At 42.5% G+C, this 21,645-nt stretch overlaps 1 protein-coding gene across 2 annotated transcripts; it reads left to right on the plus strand.

The window, feature by feature from the left end:
* LOC110519070 (uncharacterized) lies at nt 1-20,144 on the plus strand. Of its 2 annotated transcripts, none has more exons than XM_036933725.2 (7): nt 1-502; nt 5,110-5,259; nt 17,234-17,356; nt 17,623-17,794; nt 19,389-19,459; nt 19,541-19,583; nt 19,689-20,144. In XM_036933725.2, the coding sequence occupies exons 1-7, from the start codon at nt 107-109 to the stop codon at nt 19,841-19,843; spliced, it is 1,110 nt and encodes a 369-aa protein (XP_036789620.2). In that variant the 5' UTR covers nt 1-106; the 3' UTR covers nt 19,844-20,144. The 2 variants fall into 2 exon arrangements, with proteins under 2 accessions (XP_036789620.2, XP_036789619.2); XM_036933724.2 differs by having other exon boundaries at nt 5-502; nt 19,686-20,144.
* Nucleotides 20,145-21,645: the final 1,501 nt, after the last annotated feature.

Genomic DNA, 21,645 nt, shown 5'->3' on the forward strand with positions numbered 1-21,645 from the left:
TTTCCGAAAATGGATTGCTCCTACAGACAGTGAGTCACGTGGCGGTGGCTTGCTTTATAAAGCAGGCAGACGGGCATCCAGCTTAACTATTCGATTTAACGTTAGAATGGGTAAAAAGAGAGATCTAAGGGACTTTGAGCGTGGTATGATCGTCGGTTCCAGGCGCGCCGGATCCAGTATCTCACAAACAGCCGCACTCTTGGGCTTTTCACGCACAGCAGTGTCTGTGGTTTACCGAGAATGGCGCGACAAACAAAAAACATCCAGTCAGCGACAGTCCAGTGGGCGTAAACAGCTCGTTGATAAGAGGGGTCGAATGAGATTGGAAAGAATCGTGCAAACTAACAGGCGGGCTACAATTAGACAAATAACGGCGCAGTACAACAGTGGTGTGCAAAACTGCATCTCTGAATGCACAACTCGCCGATCGTTGTCACGGATGGGCTATAGCAGCAGACGGCGGGCAAACGAAGAGTGGAAAAACACCGCCTGTGTAGATAAGGTAAAGGAGTCAATGGAACACACTGCGTTCCAACATTTACTAGATTTTCGCACATTCAACAAATCTGATCTAACAAAGTCGATATTCGTCAAATCAGGTCCGATTTCGATATATTTGGCTGTTTTCGCTGCATAACATTTAAAAGTAGTCCCTTTTCAGACTTAGAACTTAGCATTTAGCAGTCACTTCTAACTCCCGTTCATATAAACTGGTTAGCCTAGCTAGCATACAGAAATCGGTAGTAGTCAGTCGGTTTTAACTAATTACGTTGATTGGTGACGATGACATGAATGTATTGGGGTTGACATAAGTATTATACTCCGATTTTACCTCAATAACAAACAATAGCCTTAAGTTCGATTTACCTCTTTACCGTATATGTTGCGAGCGGTCAGCGAATTGTTTGTTATTAAAGCATAGAAATGATGTTTATCTTTTTCATTCTTCAGGCGTGATGCCCCCTTTATTTATAGAAGGACTCATACACACAGAGTGTATATACAAAACAGTAGGAACACCTGCTCTTTCCATGAGACTGACCAGGTGACGGCTATGATCCCATGTCACTTGTTAAATCCACCACAATCAGTGTAGATGAAGGTGAGGAGACCGGTTATAGAAGGATTGTTGAGCCATGAGACCATTGAGACATGCTGTCTATTTGTGCCATTGAGGGTGAAAGAGAAATACAGAAATATAAGTGCCTTTGAGCTGGGTATGGTAATAGGTGCCAGGCACATCGGTTTGTGTCAAGAATTGCAACACTGCTGGGTTTTTCATGCTCAAATCAAACTTTATTTGACACATGGGCTGAATACAACAAGTGTAGACCTTACTGTGAAATGCTTACTTACTACAAGCCCTTAACCAACAGGTCAGTTCAAGAAGAGTTAAGAAAATATTTACCAAATAAACTAAAGTTAAAAAATAAAAGTAAAAAATTATCAAAAGTAACACAATAACGAGGCTTACTATGAGTCCGGAAGGAGAGTTTAGTCTATCCAGGCACCTAGGTATTTATAGTTGTCCACATGTTCTAAGTCAGAACCGTCCAGAGTAGTGATGCGGGCCGGTGCGGGCAGCCATCGGTTGAAGAGCATGCATTTAGTTTTACTAGCGTTTAAGAGCAATTGGAGGCCACAGAAGGAATGTTGTATGGCATTGAAGCTCGTTTGGAGGTTTGTTAACACAGTGTCCAAAGAAGGGCCAGATGTATACAGAATGGTGTTGTCTGCGTAGAGGTGGATCAAGGAACCACCCGCAGCAAGAGTGACATCGTTGATGTATACAGAGAAAAGAGTCGGCCTGAGAATTGAACCCTGTGGTATCCCCATAGACTGCCAGAGATCCAGACAACAGGCCTCCGATTTGACACACTGAACTCTGTCTGAGAAGTAGTTGATGAACCAGGCGAGGCAGTCATTTGAGAAACCAAGGCTGTTGAGTCAGCCAATAAGAATACGGTGATTGACCGAGTCAAAAGCCTTGGCCAGGTCGATGAAGACGGCTGCACAGTACTGTCTTTTATTGATGGCAGTTATGATATCGTTTAGTACCTTGAGCGTGGACGAGGTGCATCTGTGACCAGCTCGGAAACCTGATTGCACAGCGGAGAAGGTACGGTGGGATTCGAAATGGTCAGTGATCTGTTTAACTTGGCTTTAGAAATGCAGGGCAGGATGGATATAGGTCTGTAACAGTTTGGGTCAAGAGTGTCACCCCTTTTGAAGAGGGTGATGACCGCGGTAGTTCCATGGACTTTAGTGTCCAAAAACTTCTTGGAGTTAGAGCTACAGGATGCAAATGTCTGTTAGGAAAGCAAAGGCTAGCTTTTTCAAACTGACTGAGTGTATTGGTTCCTGACTTCCCTGAAAAGTTGCATATCGCAGGGACTATTCGATGCTAGTGCAGTCCTCCACAGGATGTTTTTGTGCTGGTCAAGGGCAGTCAGGTCTGGAATGAACCAAGGACAAAATCTGTTCTTAGTTCTACATTTTTTAAAAGGGGCATGCTTATTTAAGATGGTGAGGATATTACTTCTAAAGAACGACCAGGGATCCTCCACTGACGGGATGAAGTCAATATCCTTCCAGGATACCCGGGCCAGGTCGATTTAGAAAGGCCTGCTCGCAGAAGTGTTTTAGGGAGCGTTTGACAGTGATTAGGGATGGTCGTTTGACCTTGGACCGATAGCGGATGCAGGCAATGGGGCAGTGATCGCTAAGATTCATATTGAAAACAGCAGAGGTGTATTTGGAGGACAAGTTGGTCAGGATAATATCTGAGGGTGCCCATGTCTACGGATTTATGGTTGTACCTGGTGGGTTCCTTGATAATTTGTGAGATTTAGGGCATCTACAGTGGGGAGAACAAGTATTTGATACACTGCTGATTTTGCAGGTTTTCCACTTACAAAGCATGTAGAGGTCTGTAATTTTTATCATAACAGAATGAACTCTGAAGATAGATGGGGGGGGGCAATCAATTCACATATGGTGTCCAGGGCACTGCTGGGAGCTGAGGGGGGGTCTATAACAGGTGGCAACAGTGCGAGACTTATTTATGGAGAGATTTATTTTATTTTTTATTAGAAGCTCGAACTGTTTGGGCATAGACCTGGAAAATATGAGACAACCTTTCAGGCTATCTCTGCAGTAGATTGCAACTCCTCCCCCTTTGGCAGTTCTATCTTGACGGAAAATGTTGTAGTTGGGGATGGAAATTTCAGGGGTTTTGGTGCCCTTAAGCCAGGATTCAGACACGGCAAGGACATCAGGGTTGGCGTACTGTGCTAAAGCAGTGAGTGAAACAAACTTAGAGAGGAGGCTTCTGATGTTAACATGCATGAAACCAAGGCTTTTACGGTTACAGAAGTCAACAAATGAGAGCGCCTGGGGACACACAGTGCCTGGGTTAACCTCTACATCATCCGAGGAACAGAGGAGGATTAGGATGAGGGTACAGCTAAAGGCTATCAACTGGTCTTCTAGTGCTTTGGGGACAGAAAATAAAATGAGATTTCTGGGTGTGGTAGAATAGTTTCAGGGCATAATGTACAGACAAGGGTATGGTAGAGTGCAGGTACAGTGGAGGTAAACCTTGGCATTGAGTGACGATAAGAGATTCAATCTCTGGACGCACTAGTTATGCTGGGTGAGGTCCCCGCATGTGTGGGAGGTGGGATAAGAGGTATCTGTGGCATGATGAGTGGGACTAGGGGCTCCGCAGTAAACTAAAACAAGGATAACTATCCTAAAAAGTATACAAGGCATATTGACATTAGAGAGACATAAAGCGAGGCATAAAGCAATCACAGGTGTTGATTGGGAGAGCTAGCTAAGACTACAACGGATAAGACAACAGCTAATCAGCTAAGACAACAACAGGTAAAATGGTGATGAATGGGCAGAGAGGGCCAGTTAACTACACACAGGGCCCGAGTTCAAGGCCGGGGCCGACAGATAAACAAAATAAACAGCTTAGTGGGTACTATGGTGTTTAAAGGCTGATCTGTAGTAAATGAACAGCATTCTCATATAGGTGTTCCTTTTGTCCAGGTGGGAAAGGGTAGTGTGGGTTGAGTTTGCGTCATCTGTGGATCTGTTGGGGCGGTAAGCGAATTGGGGTGGGTCTAGGGTGTCCTTGAGGATGCTGTTGATGTGAGGCATGACCTGCCTTTCAAAGCACTTCATGGCTACCCCCATGAGTGCTACAGGGCGGTAATAATTTAGGCAGGTTACCTTCGCTTCCTTGGGCACAGGGACTACGGGGGTCTGTTTGCAACATGTAGGTATTACAGACTGTCAGGGAAAGGTTGAAAATGTCAGTGAAGACACTTGACAGTTGGTCCGCACATGCTTTGAGTACACGTCCTTGTAATCCTTCTGGCCCAGCGGCTTTGTGAATGTTGACCTGTTTAAAGGTTTTGTTCAGATTGGATACGGGAGTGTTATCACACAGTCATCCAAAACCGTTGGCGCTCTCGTGCATGCTTCAGTGTTGCTTGCTTCGAAGCGAGGCATATTTGACAAAAAAATTTTTAGCGAATCATGGCTTTGTTAATCAGAATCGATGTGATCAGATCTTTTTCTAAAGTGCTTAGATGTTTCTTTGCTGCAAGACTATTTGACCCATTTCATGACATCCAAATGCAATCAGTTATGTGGAATCTCAATCTCTAAAGAGGGTTTAACCGAACTTCTGCCTGGGAGGCATGTGCTTCCTCATGTGATGCCTGCTGCTACCGAACCAAAACAAGAGTGTGAATGAAGTCAATACAATTTGCCTCACTTTTTGAATGAAGTTACTGGGTCTAGTTCAAATCCCTAAGGCAACAAGGTGAAACATCTGTGGGTGTGCCCTAATTGCTCCAGTGTCGCCGTAGATAATTAGACCCTGGCAGAGACCCCACTCTCTGAGGGTGTCTCTGGACATTTGTAAAATAGAAATAAGCACTCAAATTATTATTTATCATGTATGCATAAAATAAAGTTTGCATTCTCAATTGAGTTTGTAGTGCAGCTGTAAACAATGTACACATGCATTAAAAAAAATAGAATCTTTGAATTTCATGGATTACATTCAATATTTATTTTTTATCCTTATAGGTACGGGAACTTGTCCTGGACAACAGCAGATCAAATGAAGGGAAAATCGAAGGCCTCACAGAAGAATTTGTCAATCTGGAATTCCTCAGTTTGATAAATGTTGGCTTATTCTCAGTTTCCAACCTTCCCAGACTTGGGAAACTCAAAAAGGTAATGTTTTGCTTCATTTAAAACAAACACTCACTCACTCAAGTTTTAGAACACCTACTCAATCAACATTCTTTCTATATTTTTACTATTTTCTACATTGTAGAATAATAGTGAAGACATCAACTAGGAAATAACACATATGGATATGCATTAACCAAAAAAGTGTTAAACAAATCTTAAAGGATTTTATGTTTGAGATTCTTCAAATAGCCACCCTTTGCCTTGGTGACAGCTTTGCACACTCTTGGTATTCTCTCAACCAGCTTCACCTGGAATGCTTTTCCAACAGTCTTGGAGTTCCCACAAATGCTGAGCACTTGTTGGCTGCTTTTCCTTCACTCTGCGGTCCAACTCATCCCAAACCATCACAATTTGGTTGAGTTTGGGTGATTGTGGAGGCCAGGTCATCTGATGCAGCACTCCATCACTCTCCATCTTGGTCAAATAGCCCATACACAGCCAGGAGGTGTGTTGGGTCATTGTCCTGTTGAAAAACAAATTATAGTCCCACTAAGCGCAAACTAAATGGGATGGCATATCGCTGCAGAATGCTGTGGTAGCCATGCTGGTTAAGTGTGCCTTGAATTCTAAATAAATCACTGACAGTGTCACCAGCAAAGCACCCCCACGCCATCAGACCACCACCTCCATGCTTCGCAGTGGGAACCACACATGAAGCTCTTCCGTTCACCTACTTTGTGTCTCACAAAGACATGGCGGTTGGAACCAAAAATCTCACATTTGGATTCATCAGACCTAAGGACAGATTTCCACCTGTCTAATGTCCATTGCTCGTGTTTCTTGGCCCAAGCAAGTCTCTTCTTATTTGTGTCCTTTTAATAGTGGTTTCTATTCAGAAATTTGACCATGAAGGCCCGATTCACTGTCTCCTCTGAACAGTTGATGTTGAGATGTTACTGTTACTTGAACTCTGTCAAGAATTTATTTGGGCTGCAATTTCTGAGGCTTGTAACTTATGAACTTATCCTCTGCAGCAGCGGTGACTCGGTCTTCCATTCCTGTGACGGTCCTCATGAGAGCCAGTTTCATTGTAGCTCTTGATGGTTTTTGTGACTGCACTTTAAGAAATTTTAATTTTCTGCATTGACTGACCTTCATGTCTTAAAGTAATGGACTGTCGTTTCTCTTTGCTTATTTGAGCTGTTCTTGCCATAATATGGACTTGGTCTTTTCCCAAATAGGGCTATCTTCTGTATACCTCCCCTACCTTGTCACAACACAACTGATTGGTTCAAATGCAGTAAGAAGGAAAGAAATTCCGCAAATGAACTTTTAAGGCACACATGTTAATTGAAATTACCTCAAAGCTGGTTTAGAGAATGCCAAGAGTTTGCAAAGCTGTTATCAAGGCAAAGGGTGGCTACGTTGCAGAATCTCATATAAAATATATTTAGATTTCTTTAACATTTTATTTGTTCACTACATGATTCCATATGTGTTATTTCATAGTTTTGATGTCTTTACTATTATTCTACAATGTAAAAATAAAGAAAAACCCTTGAATGAGTAGGTGTTCTAAAACTTTTGACCGGGTGTGTGTGTGGAGGGGCCCTTTTTTTTATAGATTTTTTTTTTATACACAAGCTTACACTTATAGTAAAGTGACATTTTGTGTTCTTTTGAAAAAATGTAGTCCCTAATGGCAACCTATTCCTTGTGCAGTGCACTACTTTTGAGGGTTCTGGTCAAAAGTTGTGCACTACATAAGGAATAGGTTTCCATTTGGGACATGGTCATTGTTTTCTGAAAGATTTGTTACTTGCTTGGGCATTTTTTGACAGAAGTGACTGCTCAAAGTATTGCGTCAGTCTCAATTTTATTTTGGCTCTACTCCAGCACTTTGGATTTGAAATTATACAGTGACCGAGGTTAAAGTGCAGAATGTCAGCTTTAATTTGAGTGTATTTTCCCATTTTAGGGGACCAAAAGTATTGGGACATTCACTTTTACTGTACCTTCAGAAAATATTCACACCCCTTGACCTATTCCACATTTTGTTGTGTTACAGCCTGAATTTAAAATGGATTCCATTTAGATTGTTTTGTCACAGACCTACAGACAATACCCCCTAATGTCAAAGTGGAATTATGTTTTTAGATATTTTTTACAAATGAATGGCTGTGATAGAACTGAAGATGGATCAGTTACTCCACAATACTAACCTAATTGACAGAGTGAAAATAAGGAAGCCTGTATAGAATAAAAATATTTCAAAACATACATCCTGTTTGCAATAAGGCACTAAAGTAAAACTGCAAAAAAGGTTGCAAAGCAATAAACTTTGCCCTGAATTAAAAGTATTGAATTTATCCTAACACAACACATTACTGAGTACCTCTCCATATTTTCAACCATGGTGGTGGCTGCATCATGTAATGGGAATGCTTGTAATAGTTAAGGACGGGTAAGTTTTTCAGTATCAAGAAACAAAATGGTGCTAAGCACAGGGAAAACCTGGTTCAATCTGCTTTCCACCAGACCACTGGGAGATGAATTCATCTTTAGCTGGACAATAACCTAAAACACAAGGCCTAATCTACACTGAAGTTGGTTACCAAGATGACATTGAATGTTCCTCAGTGGCCGAGTTACAGAGTTGACTTAAATCTACTTTAAAATCTAGGGCAAGACGTGAAAATGGTTTAGCAATGATCAACAACCAATTTGACAGAGCTTGAAGAATTTGGAAAACAATGATGGGCAAATGTTGCACAATCGAAGTGTGGAAAGGTTTTAGACTTACCCAGATAGACTCACAGTTGTAACCACTGCCAAAGGCGCTTATACAAAGTATTGACTCGGGTGTGAATATTTATATAAATGAGAGATTACTGTATATAATTGAATACATTTGCAAACATTTCTAAACATGTTTTCATTTTGTGTTTATTCGATGTTGAATTCAGGCTGGAACATAACAAAATGTGGAATAAGTCTAGGAGTATAAATACCTTCTGAAGGCCCTGTATGTGTATTAAAGTAGTAAAAAGTTAATTATTTGGTCCCATATTCATAGCATGCAGTGACTAAATCAGGGTTGTGACTCTATAAATTTGTTTGATACGTTTGCTGTTTGTTTTGGTTGTTTCACATTATTTTGTGCCCAATACAAATTAATGGTTTGTAATTTTGTAGTCACTTTTTTTGTAAATAAGAATACATGTCTCTTGGCCATGTTCTGTTATAATCTCTACCCGGCACAGCCAGAAGAGGACTGGCCACCCCTCATAGCCTCCCTTCTAGGGAGTTTTTCCTAGCCACCTTGCCTCTACACCTGCATTGCTTGCTGGTTGGGGTTTTAGGCTTGGTTTCTGTACATCACTTTGTGACATCAGCTGATGTAAGAAGGGCTTTATAAATACATTTTATTGATTCATTTGATTGATGTTTCTAAACTTATATTAATGTGGATGCTACTAGGGCTGTCCCCATAAAAATATATTGGTCAAACGAGAATCGTCCTGTTCTTTCGACCAAACGATTGGTCAATGTTTAAACCTCTTTATCCATAATTGACATACACACCCTATGTGTTTGAATAAAACCAACTACATATGCACTGAGCTTGTCTGACGCTTTAAGCACACTGTTTGATTAAATAATTAAGCCACACAAATGACTCGGTCATTAAACAGTGTTTTAAAAAAATGACGGGGTGTGACTGGTGCATGTTGTCTCGCCCACCTCCCTACTGCAGAAAAGGGCACCACAGCAAGTGTTTATTGCACTGTCCCTGCTAAAGCTGTATAGGAGTACGCCTTGTGTGAGTATTATGTGTGCCAAACAGTTGCATTAACATTACAAAAAAAAATCTGACCATTTGGAACAGTGTAAACAACACTAAGTGTTGTACCAGAGTCGTATCTAACAAAAATGATATAGCCTTTATTACAGCAGACTAAAAACAGTTGCATGCATTAGTAAATTGCGGTTTATTTATTGTTTAGGTTAATTATTCAAAGCTTCCTTTTATTTAATTTTAAAACTAAAATGCTTGATTGCGTTTCAAAGCCTGAATGTTTTGTATGCTGTGTGATGGCAGGAATGATTGATTGATTCGATTTGATACAGTAGCCTATATATTGAAATATAGGCCTAAGTTACGGTATTAAAACTTAACAGGACGCGTTCTTAGGTCTACAGCTCTATGGGGGTTATACAAGGATACTATACTATGCCTACAAATGATAACGACTTTACTTATTACAATTATGATCATTATAATAAGAAAAAGGAGTGTATAGGAGCGAGAGCTGCGTGCATATTATGTGACACAAAGGGGTGCTGTTAGATTACCATATCATTTTGCTGCCTGTTTGGAACAGTGTAAACAACCAAATTATAAGTAATCCCAGTCTGTTCTAACTGATAAAAAAATGTAAGGCTTTATTACAGCATAGCAAAGATTTTAAAAACTGCTAAATTCAGTTTTTTTTTAAATGTATTTAACTAGGCAAGTCAGTTAAGAACAAATTCTTATTTTCAATGACGGCCTAGGAACAGTGGGTTAACTGCCTGTTCAGGGGCAGAACAACAGATCTGTACCTTGTCAGCTTGGGGATTTGAACTTGCAACCTTTCAGTTGCTAGTCCAACGCTCTAACCACTAGGCTACCCTGCCGCAGTCTGGTATGAGAACGGTAGCCCCCATCTGCAAAAGCAGGGCGTCTTTTTTTTTTTTTTACACAATATTTAAAGCAAACATCTTACAAGGTAAGCTTTGATTTGTTCTGTGTTTGAGCTATAGCTATGGGGCATGGGGGGTATGAAATTAATAATTGGGTTGGTTGGAACAAATCTAGCCTATAGCCAATGTTGTCGGAATCATTTCAGCCACCGGGCTTCTCCATGCATAGCGCCGACAGACATAAACACCTCTCTGGGAAGAGGAAGGGGCGGGGATGTATGCTTTGATTAACGACTCATGGGGTAATCATAACAACATACAGGAACTCAAGTCCTTCTGCTCACCCAACCTAGAATTCCTTACAATCAAATATTACCTCACAAGAAAATTTTCGTCAGTTAGTTACAGCTGTGTACATTCCCCCTCAAGCGAACACCAAGATGGTCCTCAAGGAACTTCACTGGACTCTATGTAAACTGGAAACTAAATATCCAGAGGCTGCATTTATTGTAGCTGGGTATTTTAACAAAGCAAATTTGAGAACAAGGCTACCTAAATTCTGACAGCATATTGATTGCACGACACGCAGGACTGATACTCTCGACAACTGTTACTCTAACTTCCATGATGCATATAAAGCCCTCCCCCGCCCTCCCTTCGGCAAATCCGAAATCTTGTTCGTTCGGTCTTATAGGCAGAAACTCAAACAGGATGTACCGGGGACAAGAACCATTAAATGCTGGTTTGACCAATCGGACGCCACACTTCAACATTGTTTTGATCACCAGGACTGGAATATGTTCCGGTCAGTCTCCGAGAACAACATTGACTTATATGCTGACTCGGTGAGTGTGTTTTATAATGAAGTGCATTGGAGATGTTGTACCAACTGTGACTATTAAAACCTACTCTAACCAGAAACCATGGATGAATGGCGGAATTTGCGCCAAACTGAAAGCGTGATCCACCGTATTTAACGATGAAAAGAGGTCTGGAAATATGGCTAATAAAAGTGTAGTTATTCTCTGCAAGGCAATCAAACAAGCACAATGCTAGTACAGGGACAAAGTGGAGTCGCAATTCAACGGCTCCGACACGACATATGTGTCAGGGTCTACAGGAAATCACAGACTACAAAAACAGCCACGTCACACTTCCAGACAAACTAAATTCCTTCTTTGCCCACTTTGAAGATAATGCAGTGCCACCGTCGCAGCTCGCTAACACCGACTGCCCCACTCCTTCTCCGTGGCTGACGTGAGTAAAACATTTGAACGTGTTAACCCTCGCTAGGCTGCTGGCCCAGACGGCATCCCTAGCTGTGTCCTCAGAGCATGCGCAGACCAGCTGGCTAATGTGTTTACGGACATATTCAATCGCTCCCTATCCCAGTCTGTTGTCCCCACATGCTTCAAGATGGCTACCATTGTTCCTGTACCCAAGAAGGCAAAGATAAGTAAACTAAATGACTACCGCCCGTAGCACTCACTTCTGTTATCATGAAGTGCTTTGAGGCTAGTCAAGGATCATATCACCGCCACCTTACCGGCCATCCTAGACCCACTTCAGTTTGCATACTGCCCCAACAAGTCCACAGATGACACAATCGCCATCACACTGCACTCTACCCTGTCCCATCTGGACAAAAATAATACCCATGTAAGAATGCTGTTCATTGAATACAGCTCAGCATTCAACACCATAGTACCCTCCAAGCTCATCATCAAGCTGGAGGCCCTGGGTCTCAACCCCGCCCTGTGCAACTGGATCCTGGACTGACGGGCTGCCCCCGGGTGGTGAAGGTAGGAAACTACCTCTCCACTTTGCTGACCGTCAACACTGAGGCCCCACAAGTGTGTGTGCTCAGCCCTCTCCTGTACTCCCTGTTCACGGGAGTGTGGCATCAGGGCACGTGGAGTGCACGTGGAGTGTGGCATCAGGAAAACCTCACTCAACAAAACAAAGGAAATGATCGTTGACTTCAGGAAACAGCAGAGAGAGCACCCCCCTATCCACATCGAAGGGACAGCAGTGGAGAAGGTGGAACGTTAAGTTCCTGGGCGTACACATCAGACAAACTGAAATGGTCGACCCACACAGACAGTGTAGTGAAGAAGGTGCAACGGCGCCTCTTCAACATCAGGAGGCTGAAGAAATTGTATTTTCACCTAAACCCTGACAATTTTACAGATGCACAATCGAGCGCATCCTGTCAGGCTTGCATCACAGTCTGGTACAGCAACTGCACCGCCCTCAACCACAAGGCTCTCCAGAGGGTGGTGCGGTCTGCACAATGCATCACCGGGGGCAAACTACCTGCCCTCCAGGATACCTACAACAACCAATGTCACAGGAAGGCCAAAAAGATCAAGGACAACAACCACCCGAGCCAGTGCCTGTTCACACCTCTATCATCCTGAAGGCAATGTCAGTACAGGTGCATCAAAGTTGGGACCGAGGGATTAAAAACAGCTTCTATCTCAAGGCCGTCAGACTGCTAAACAGCAATCACTAACTCAGAGGCTGCTGCCAACATTGAGACCCAATCACCGATCACTTTAATAAATGCATCACTAGTCACTTTAAACAATTCCACTTTAATGTTTACATATCTTACATTACTCATATCACGTGTATATACTGTATTTTATACCATCTACTGCACCTTGCCTATGCCGCTCGGCCATCGCTCATCCATATACTTATGTACATATTCTCATTCACCCCATTTTAGATTTGTGTGTATTAGTTGAGGTTGTTGGGGAATTGTTAGATTACTTGTTAGATATTACTGTACTGTCGGAACCAGAAGCACAAGCATTTCGCAACACTTGCATTAACATCTGCTAACCATGTGTATGTGACCAATAAAATGTTATTTGGACATCTAAACTCAAAAAAAGTAACGTCCTCTCACTGTCAACTGCGTTTTATTTTAAGCAAACTTAACGTGTAAATATTTGTATGAACATAAGATTCAACAACTGAGACAAACTGAACAAGTTCCACAGACATATGACTAACAAAAATTGAATAATGTGTCCCTAAACAAAGGGGGGGTTCAAAATCAAAAGTAACAGGCAGTATCTGGTGAGGCCACCAGCTGCATTAAGTACTGCAGTGCATCTCCTTCTCATGGACTGCACCAGATTTGCCAGTTCTTGCTGTGAGATGTTACCCCACTCTTCCACCAAGGCACCTGCAAGTTCCCGGACACTTCTTGGGGGGAATGGCCCTAGCCCTCACCCTCCGATCCAACAGGTCCCGTAGGAAGTGCAATATGACCCCATAGACACTGTATATTCAATAGGCAAAGAGTTGAAAAACTACAAACCTCAGATTTCCCACTTCCTGGTTGAATTTTTTTCTCAGGTTTTTGCCTGCCATATGAGTTTTGTTATACTCACAGATATCATTCAAACAGTTTTAGAAACTTCAGTGTTTTCTATCCAAATCTACTAATTATATGCATATTTTAGCTTTTAGGACTGAGTAGCAGGCAGTTTACTCTGGGCACCTTTTTATCCAAGCTACTCAATACTGCCGCCCAGTCCCAAGAAGTTAACGGCCGTTCCACAGGTGCATGTTCATTAATTGTTTATGGTTCATTGAACAAGCATGGGAAACAATGTTTAAACTCTTTACAATGAAGATCTGGGAAGTTATTTGGATTTTTACGAATTATCTTTGAAAGACGGGGTCCTGAAAAAGGGACGTTTCTTTTTTTTTTCTGAGTTTTGCTGAGGCCCCACTCCTCTTCAACCTCCCCCACTGCAGGCCCTGGCACAACTCCCCTCTCTGTAAGTTCACCTGGAGGTTCTGGGGCAGGGATGAAATCTAGGCCTCAACAAAGAGGCTGTGGAAGCAGCAGAACAGAGGGAGATGAAACTGAGGACCGGTGGCATACAGTCCTTGAAGATGAGGAGCCAGAACAAATTAGGTCTATACCCAAACGACCTGAAGGCCCACAGTTGGTTAGTGATTAAACATACACCCCCTTACAGCTGTTTCAGCTCTACTTTACCACCTCTGTACTGGGAACACTAATTAGTAAGGTGATTTATATGAGACTGGTAAAGGTATCAAGACTAGTTGACAACTGGAGCAAGTCCCCACTCTATCGGTTTGAGTTCCCGCCTCCATCATGAGTGAACCTATTCTTGGCCATCAACCATACTCGTCACAGGTGTGACCCACAAAAGGATCAGGAGAATGACCAGAAGGGGACTTCAGGGTATGATTGTCTTGCAAGAGTCAAGCCCCTTTATCATGACATGGTGGAGGCATGCAAAACTTACTTCCAGCCTGCTCAAAATCTATCTATAGATGAGCATATGGTTGTCTCAAAGGCTTGAATTGGCTTGATGCATAATATTAAAAATAAGCTGACCAAATGGGGTTACAAGCTCTTTGCGTTAGCCGATTCAGCCTCTGCCTACATGGGCAAATTTTTTCATCTATGAAGGTGATCACACCCACTGGTAAGGGCCTTAGTTATGACTCATGCAGCTGATGGGCTTCCCCTTCTTTGTGGACAATTGTTATTGTAGTCCCATGCTTTTCATAGACCTCTTGAAAAAGAAAATAGGGGCTTGTGGCACCATTAGTCCTAACAGAATCGATTTCCCCAAGACCAAGGTAAACGACATGGCAAAGACTGCAGAGAGTGGGATCAGGACTAACAAGCTGCTTTTTGTGAAATAGAAGGACACTAGGGAAGTAACCATGCTCACCACACAGCATAAGGCATTAAATCATTTCCATGTCTCAGAGAGAGAAAAATGCCAATGGAGCATGGTTGAGGAAGAATTTCTCTGTGTCTGTGAAGGACTACAATGCCAGCACGGGGGGGTGTCAACCGATCTGATGCTCTGATAGGCCACAACCAGGTCCTCCACAGGAAGTGGAATAATAGTTTTTTTCTACCACTTTGTGGACATTGACACAGTAAGTTATTTAATTCTCCTCAAGCCGATGGCCAAAGCAAGAGGTCAAACCCCTCTCCCAGTTGGCCTTCTGAGAGCAGCTGGTGTTGGAAATAGCTGAATTGGGGTCCAAAAGCAACTGTCCCCCCCCCCCCCCCCCCCATTCAAGGTGAGTGTCACTACCCAACACGCATGCCAACAGATAAAAGGAAGAACTGCAAGCATTGCACAAAACACAAGGGGGAAAAATTGTGAAATGCCAGATCTTCTGTCTGAAATACCAGTTTGCTTTTTGTTTCCTGTCAGAGAGGGACTGCTTCAGACTATCACGACATGCACAAGCTATGGTGAAAGTGAAGTCTAGTCATCTACACCTGGGATGTAAAATGAACACGAATGCCATTTGTAAATAGTTCAGTTTATTTCTATTTTTGCACCTTGTTTTAGTGAAGGATACGTGTGTAACCAAGTTTGTTTGATAAGCTATTTTATGTATGTCGTGACTATAATTTAATTGATTTTATAAAATAAGTCATCACATAACTAATTATTACGTGATTAAATGAATCATGTAACAATGAACTCATTAGTAACTTGGGGTACCATGGAAAAAGTTTTTAATGAGTTACCGTTTTCCGAATTAACTCAAGAATATATTATCATACCAGTCATCCATTAATCATTATTACCTCATCAGTCTCATTCTGAAATTCTTGACCTCATAAATCTGCACGAACCATAGTCTAAATGATTCAGCGACACAAAAATTGGCTTAATTTATTTACTAACTATACACAGAAATACATAAAAAAACACACACAGTATAGGTTGAATTGATTACTAACAATGCAATGAAAGGTCCCTAGTGGACTAACCCGATTTTGAAGGCTTGTTAAACAATGGAAAGAGGTGGGGAGAAAGAGAGCGGGAGAGACAGAGGGAACCCATCGTATATACAGTTGGAAAACTATGCTCATGGGAATGTGAATACATTGCACATGAACGACCGCTCATTTGAAAAGAATTGCAATGTATTTATTTACACTTGTCTGTCTTCTCTCTGTTGAAATCGCCCGGTCCGTCTAATGCAGGGGTGGGCAACTCCAGTCCTCGAGGGCCTGATTTGGTGTCAATCAATTCTCATTTAGAAGGCTAAAGTCACATTGCTATCTTTTCACAGCTAGTTTCATATTTAATCATACGTTTTAGAACATTTAGATGCAAATCTGATATCTACATTGTGAAAGCTCTTAAAGATAGTTATTGTTATACCATCCGTAATGACATCACAAAATGCTAAATGATATGACATGATTGTTTCAATCCCCACCAACCATTTCCCGCATAATTTGTGTTTGGAATGTCTGAGACACTTATTCTCAATACTGAAAAGGCAAGAGAAAGTTTACGACCAGCCTCCTCTCTGGTGGCACTTTGGAGAGGTTCAGGTACTTTGGAGGGGCCAGTTACATTAGATGTTATTGTTGTCATATTGTAAAAAATGATTTCATACTCCACATTTAGTGGGGCCACAATGGGGTCCAACATAGTTGTCACAGGGGCACTGCTAGAGGGGCCAGTTACATTAGATGTTATTGTTGTCATATTGTAAAAAATTATTTCATACTCCACATTTAGTGGAGCCACAATGGGGTCCAACATAGTTGTCACAGGGGCACTGCTAGAGGGGCCAGTTACATTAGATGTTATTGTTGTCATATTGTAAAAAAATATTTAATACTCCACATTTAGTGGGGCCACAAGGGGGTCCAACATTGTTGTCACAGGGGCACGCAGAAATATCATAGCCCCCCCCCAAAAATGCTAACCTCCTGTTATTGTAATGGTGAGAGGTTAGCATGTCTTGGGCGTATGCTATTTGTGCATCTAACTTTCCCATCATTATTCACAATTTATTCAGGATTATCCGTAATCATGGTTGCATCCACATTAATGTAGACCTGTTTAGAAATGTAATCTGTTCTTATGTACAATAAAAGTGACTCAAATGACACTACATTATTTACCATTCATTTATATTGGGAACAAAATCATCTGAAACAACCATAACAAACAGCAAATGCATCCAACAAATTTGTGCAGTCACGAGCTTGATGTAGTCATTGCGTGCCATGTATATGGGACCAAATACTCAACTTTTTAACTACTTTAATACACAAGTGAATTTGTCCCAATACTTTAGGTCCCCTAAAATGGGAGAAATACTGTATGTGCAAAATGTGATGTAATTTCTAAAATGCTCACTTGAAAATACTCTCAAATTTAAAATTAACCACAGTCATTGTATCATTTCAAATCCAAAGTGCTGGAGTACAGTCAAAACAAATGTCACTGGCCAAACACTTTTGGAGCTCACTGTATATCTTCACATTATGTTGCAGTTGGAACTCGGTGACAACAGAATCTCTGGTGGCCTTGACGTGCTAGCAGAGAAACTCCCCAACCTCACACATCTAAATCTTAGCGGGAACAAACTGAAAGACATCAGCACGTTGGAACCTTTGGTAGGTACACCAAACTCCCGGTAGAGCACAATACAGTGCGACACCATCTCGTTGTCTCAGGCTATGTCTCAAATGACACTTTTCCCTTTTTAGAGTTTTGACCATAGACCTAGTTGGCAGTGTGATGTTTGTTTCCCTATGTGGCTCTGGTCAAAATTTGTTTGCTAGCCTATATGGGGATAAGGTGTGCTCTCAAATCTAATTAGAGATTTATTCAGGTAGTGTTGTTCACCCCCTAATTACCCTACACCCATTTGGTCCCACAGAAAAAGCTGGGCAGCCTGAAGTGTCTGGACTTGTTCAATTGTGAGGTGACCAACCTGAACGACTACAGGGAGAGTGTTTTCAAGCTGCTCCCTCAGCTTATCTACCTGGACGGGTACGACGTGAAGGACCGAGAGGCATCTGACGTGGATGGGGTGGACGACGACGATGAGGGTTGGCAACGATTTCATTTTTTTCCCATGTTTTGAGGAAGTAATAGAAAATGAAAATGCAGTTGTAATTTGAGTTGATAATGTGGGTCTTCTGTAGCTCAGTTGGTAGAGTGTGGCGCTTGCAATGGCATAATAGTGGGTTTGATTCCCGGGACCACACATATGTAAAATTTATGCACACAATACTGCAAGCAACTTTGGCTAAAAGCATCTACTAAATGGTATATCATTATACACTGAACAAAAATAAACGTAACATGCACCAATTTCTTATATTTTACTGAGTTAGTTCATATAAGGAAATCAGCCATTGAAATAAATTCATTAGGCCCTAATCTATGGATTTCACATGACTGGGAATACAGATATGCATCTGTTGGTTACAGATACCTTAATGGTAGGGTCGTTGGATAGAGTTGATCAGGCTGTAGATTGTGGTCTGGAATGTTGTCCCACTCATCTTCAATGGCTGTGCGAAGTTGATGGATATTGGCGGGAACTGGAACGCGCTGTCGTACAAGTTGATCCAGAGCATCCCAAACCGCTCAATGGTTTACATGTCAGAGTATGCAGGCCATGGAAGAACTGTGACATTCAGCTTCCAGGAATTGTGTACAGATCCTTACAACAAGGGTCCTCCATTATCATGCTGAAAGACGAGACAATGGCGGCAGATAAATGGCATGACAATGGGCCTCAGGATCTCATCATGGTATCTCTTTGCATTCAAATTGCTATTGATAAAATGCAATTGTGTTCATTGTCCGTAGCTTATGCCTGCCCATACCATAACCCCACTGCCACCATGGGCCACTAATGTTCACAACGTTGACATCCGCATTCCGCTCGTCCACACAACGCAATACACAAAGGTGAGCATTTGCCCACTGAAGATGGTTATGACGCCAAACTGCAGTCAGGTCAAAACCCTGGTGAGGACGACAAGCATGCAGATGAGCTTCCCTGATACAGTTTGTGCATACATTCTTCATTTGTGCAAACTCAGTATCATTAGTTGTCCGGGTGGCTAGTCTCAGATGATCCCGCGGGTGATGAAGCCAGATGAGGAGGTCATGGCTGGCTTGGTTACACGGTCTGCGGTTGTGAGGCCAGTTGAACGTACTGTCAAATTCTCTAAAATTATGTAGGTGGCTAATGGTAGAGCAATGAACATTCAATTATCTGGCAACAGCTCTGGTGGACATTTCAGCAATCAGCATGCAAATTGCATGCTTCCTCAACTTGTGGCATTGTGTTTTGACAACTGCACATTTTAGTGGCCTTTTATTCTCTCCAGCACAATGTGCACCTATGTAAGGATCATGCTGTTTAATCAGCTTCTTGACATGCCACACCTGTCAGGTGGATGAATTATCTCGACAAAAGAGATGCTCACTAACAGGGATGTAAACAAATTTGACAAATACACTTGGAATCAACACTTTATATGTTGCGTCTTATATATATATTTTTTCAGTACATGTTAGAGACCATGTTAGTACATCGTGGATATTGTCATGCAAGGGGATTCTATTGTGTTGGGTTTTTCGACAGTGGGTGTGATGTATTTCTTTGCTTTTTTTTTTAAATGTTAGGAGTGAAGGATGAGGATGGAGAGGAGGAAGACTTTGACGAGGAGGATGATGAAGTCAGCGGCGATGAAGAGGTAAAGCCCGTTTTTTGGTTTGTTTGTGACCCAAAAGATCAACGGGGGATATGGTTTGAAAGCACTGTCCTATCTCCCCAGGAAGAAGACCTTAGTATTGATGATGAGGATGGCAATGATGATGGTATGTCATTCTTGTACTTTTTGTCACAAGCTTATGTTAAAAAGTTTAACTTTTTGATACTTTACGAAGTATAATATAATAACCCTTTCCCATTTCCCCCAGAAGTTGAGGCTGTCCAAGGAGAGAAGATGAAGCAAGAGCCTAACAACAATGATGATTATGAGCAAAAAAAGAAAGCCAATCAACTTACCAACCCCTTCCCTCTCCACCCTGACACCCACCCACACCCTGCCTACTCCACGTCTCTCTCCCAGCTTTGAGCCCCCGTGTGGGGAAAGACTGTACCGGACAGGTGGTTCAAGTGGAGCTGCCTCCGCCCCATGGAACCGAGAGCCATCCTCAAGGAGCGCACCACTCCGCATTCCACTTTTTCACTGTCAACTCCCCCTTTATGTATACCTGTGTGAGGACTTTGGGACTGGTACTGTATCTAGTTTTGGGTCAGTGCTTTTTAATATTTTGTTGGATGAATTATGAAGAGAAAGTTGTTGTTGGGTTTATTTCTTCCCTCTTCATCTTTTCTGTTCCTTATTTTTTCACCAATAAAATCTATTGCTATAGCAACTGTGTGAAGAGCGAGATAAGATTCAGTGTGGCCGACTGTTGCACAAATCAAGGTTGTAGCTACAAGTGCCTGTCGCTCAACTCCTGCTGAGTGCAATGGGTTGCCTCAGTGGGAAAAGTCGAACACTCATCACACAATATGCAGCAAATACCTCAATGGATAATTCAGTCACTCCACGAGATGACATGTTGCAACTTATTTTATTTTGAATGGGAGGGAAGGTGAAAAGACGGCAATAGGAACACACGAAATCAAAGTTTATTCGTCACATGCTTTGTAAACAGGTGTAGACTAACAGTGAAAAGCTTACTTTACTACAGGCCCTTCCCAACAATGCGATGGTGCTGTAGGCCTGGCACTTTCCTATAGAGCTTCCCAGGGCTAGGTGGTCATCTACCTGGCTGATGTAGGCCTTGAGCTCCCCCAGCACAGGGGTGATGTCTTTGCCTGGGTATTTAGGAGCAGAAGAGCTGGAGGCATCGCCTGGATGGAGGATGTGAACTTTGGATTTGTCTTTTGAGTGGAGTATTCTGGGGGCTGTGCTATGACTATCCTGTCTCTCAACCCCCAAGTCCAACTGGGGATCAACAGTACAGGAGGAGGAAGCTACTGAGTCTGAATGCAGCGTCTCCACACTGGCGGTCCCATCTTCTGATGGTACACTGGTGGTCCCATCTTCTGATGGTACACTGGTGGTCCCCTCTTCTGATGGTACACTGGTGGTCCCCTCTTCTGATGGTACACTGGTGGTCCCCTCTTCTGATGGTACACTGGTGGTCCCCTCTTCTGATGGTACACTGGTGGTCCCCTCTTCTGATGGTACACTGGTGGTCCCCTCTTCTGATGGTACACTGGTGGTCCCCTCTTCTGATGGTACACTGGTGGTCCCCTCTTCTGATGGTACACTGGTGGTCCCCTCTTCTGATGGTACACTGGTGGTCCCCTCTTCTGATGGTACACTGGTGGTCCCCTCTTCTGATGGTACACTGGTGGTCCCCTCTTCTGATGGTACACTGGTGCTCTCAGGTTGGACGCCACAGTCATAAGTATCTGTGTCAATGTCCACTCTACTGTGTGGGGAGTCATAGAGATGTAGGGTGCCTGTGATCGTATCACAGAGACAGATCTGAATAGATTAAATAGATCTGATTTCATACATCTGATTACGCTGTAAGATATCAGTGATTGTTTATGCCGCCTAACAAAAGTACACATGGGCAAATGTCATAGGTTTCTGTGCATGTTGTAATTTCTAGCTAGCCAACCAGCAACTTACTAACTGCCAACCAGACAGCCTGCCAGGCCTTATGCCACATTCAAGTGCTGGTCGGAACTCGGAATGCTAACTGGTTGAACGTAGCATGTGTATAACTAAAACCTATTAGCAAATCTGACATTTCCGATTTGCACATGAATGGGGCATCACTGCCGATTTAATTTTGCTTGCTGACATTAGTGCAGTGTTTAACCAATTCACAGCCTCCTAGTGGGTTGCAC

Source organism: Oncorhynchus mykiss, chromosome 10 (assembly GCF_057628025.1).
Source record: "Oncorhynchus mykiss isolate SJ-2025 chromosome 10, ASM5762802v1, whole genome shotgun sequence".
NCBI classification, from domain to species: Eukaryota; Metazoa; Chordata; class Actinopteri; order Salmoniformes; family Salmonidae; genus Oncorhynchus; species Oncorhynchus mykiss.

What these genes read in the sequence shown, in the direction of transcription:
- LOC110519070 (XM_036933724.2), top strand. Translation starts at nt 107, where the DNA reads ATGGGTAAAAAGAGAGATCTAAGGGACTTTGAGCGTGGTATGATCGTC. An exon ending in ACACCGCCTGTGTAGATAAG is followed by an intron (nt 503 to 5,109) that starts GTAAAGGAGTCA and finishes TTATCCTTATAG; the next exon opens with GTACGGGAACTTGTCCTGGA. An exon ending in TCAGCACGTTGGAACCTTTG is followed by an intron (nt 17,357 to 17,622) that starts GTAGGTACACCA and finishes TTGGTCCCACAG; the next exon opens with AAAAAGCTGGGCAGCCTGAA.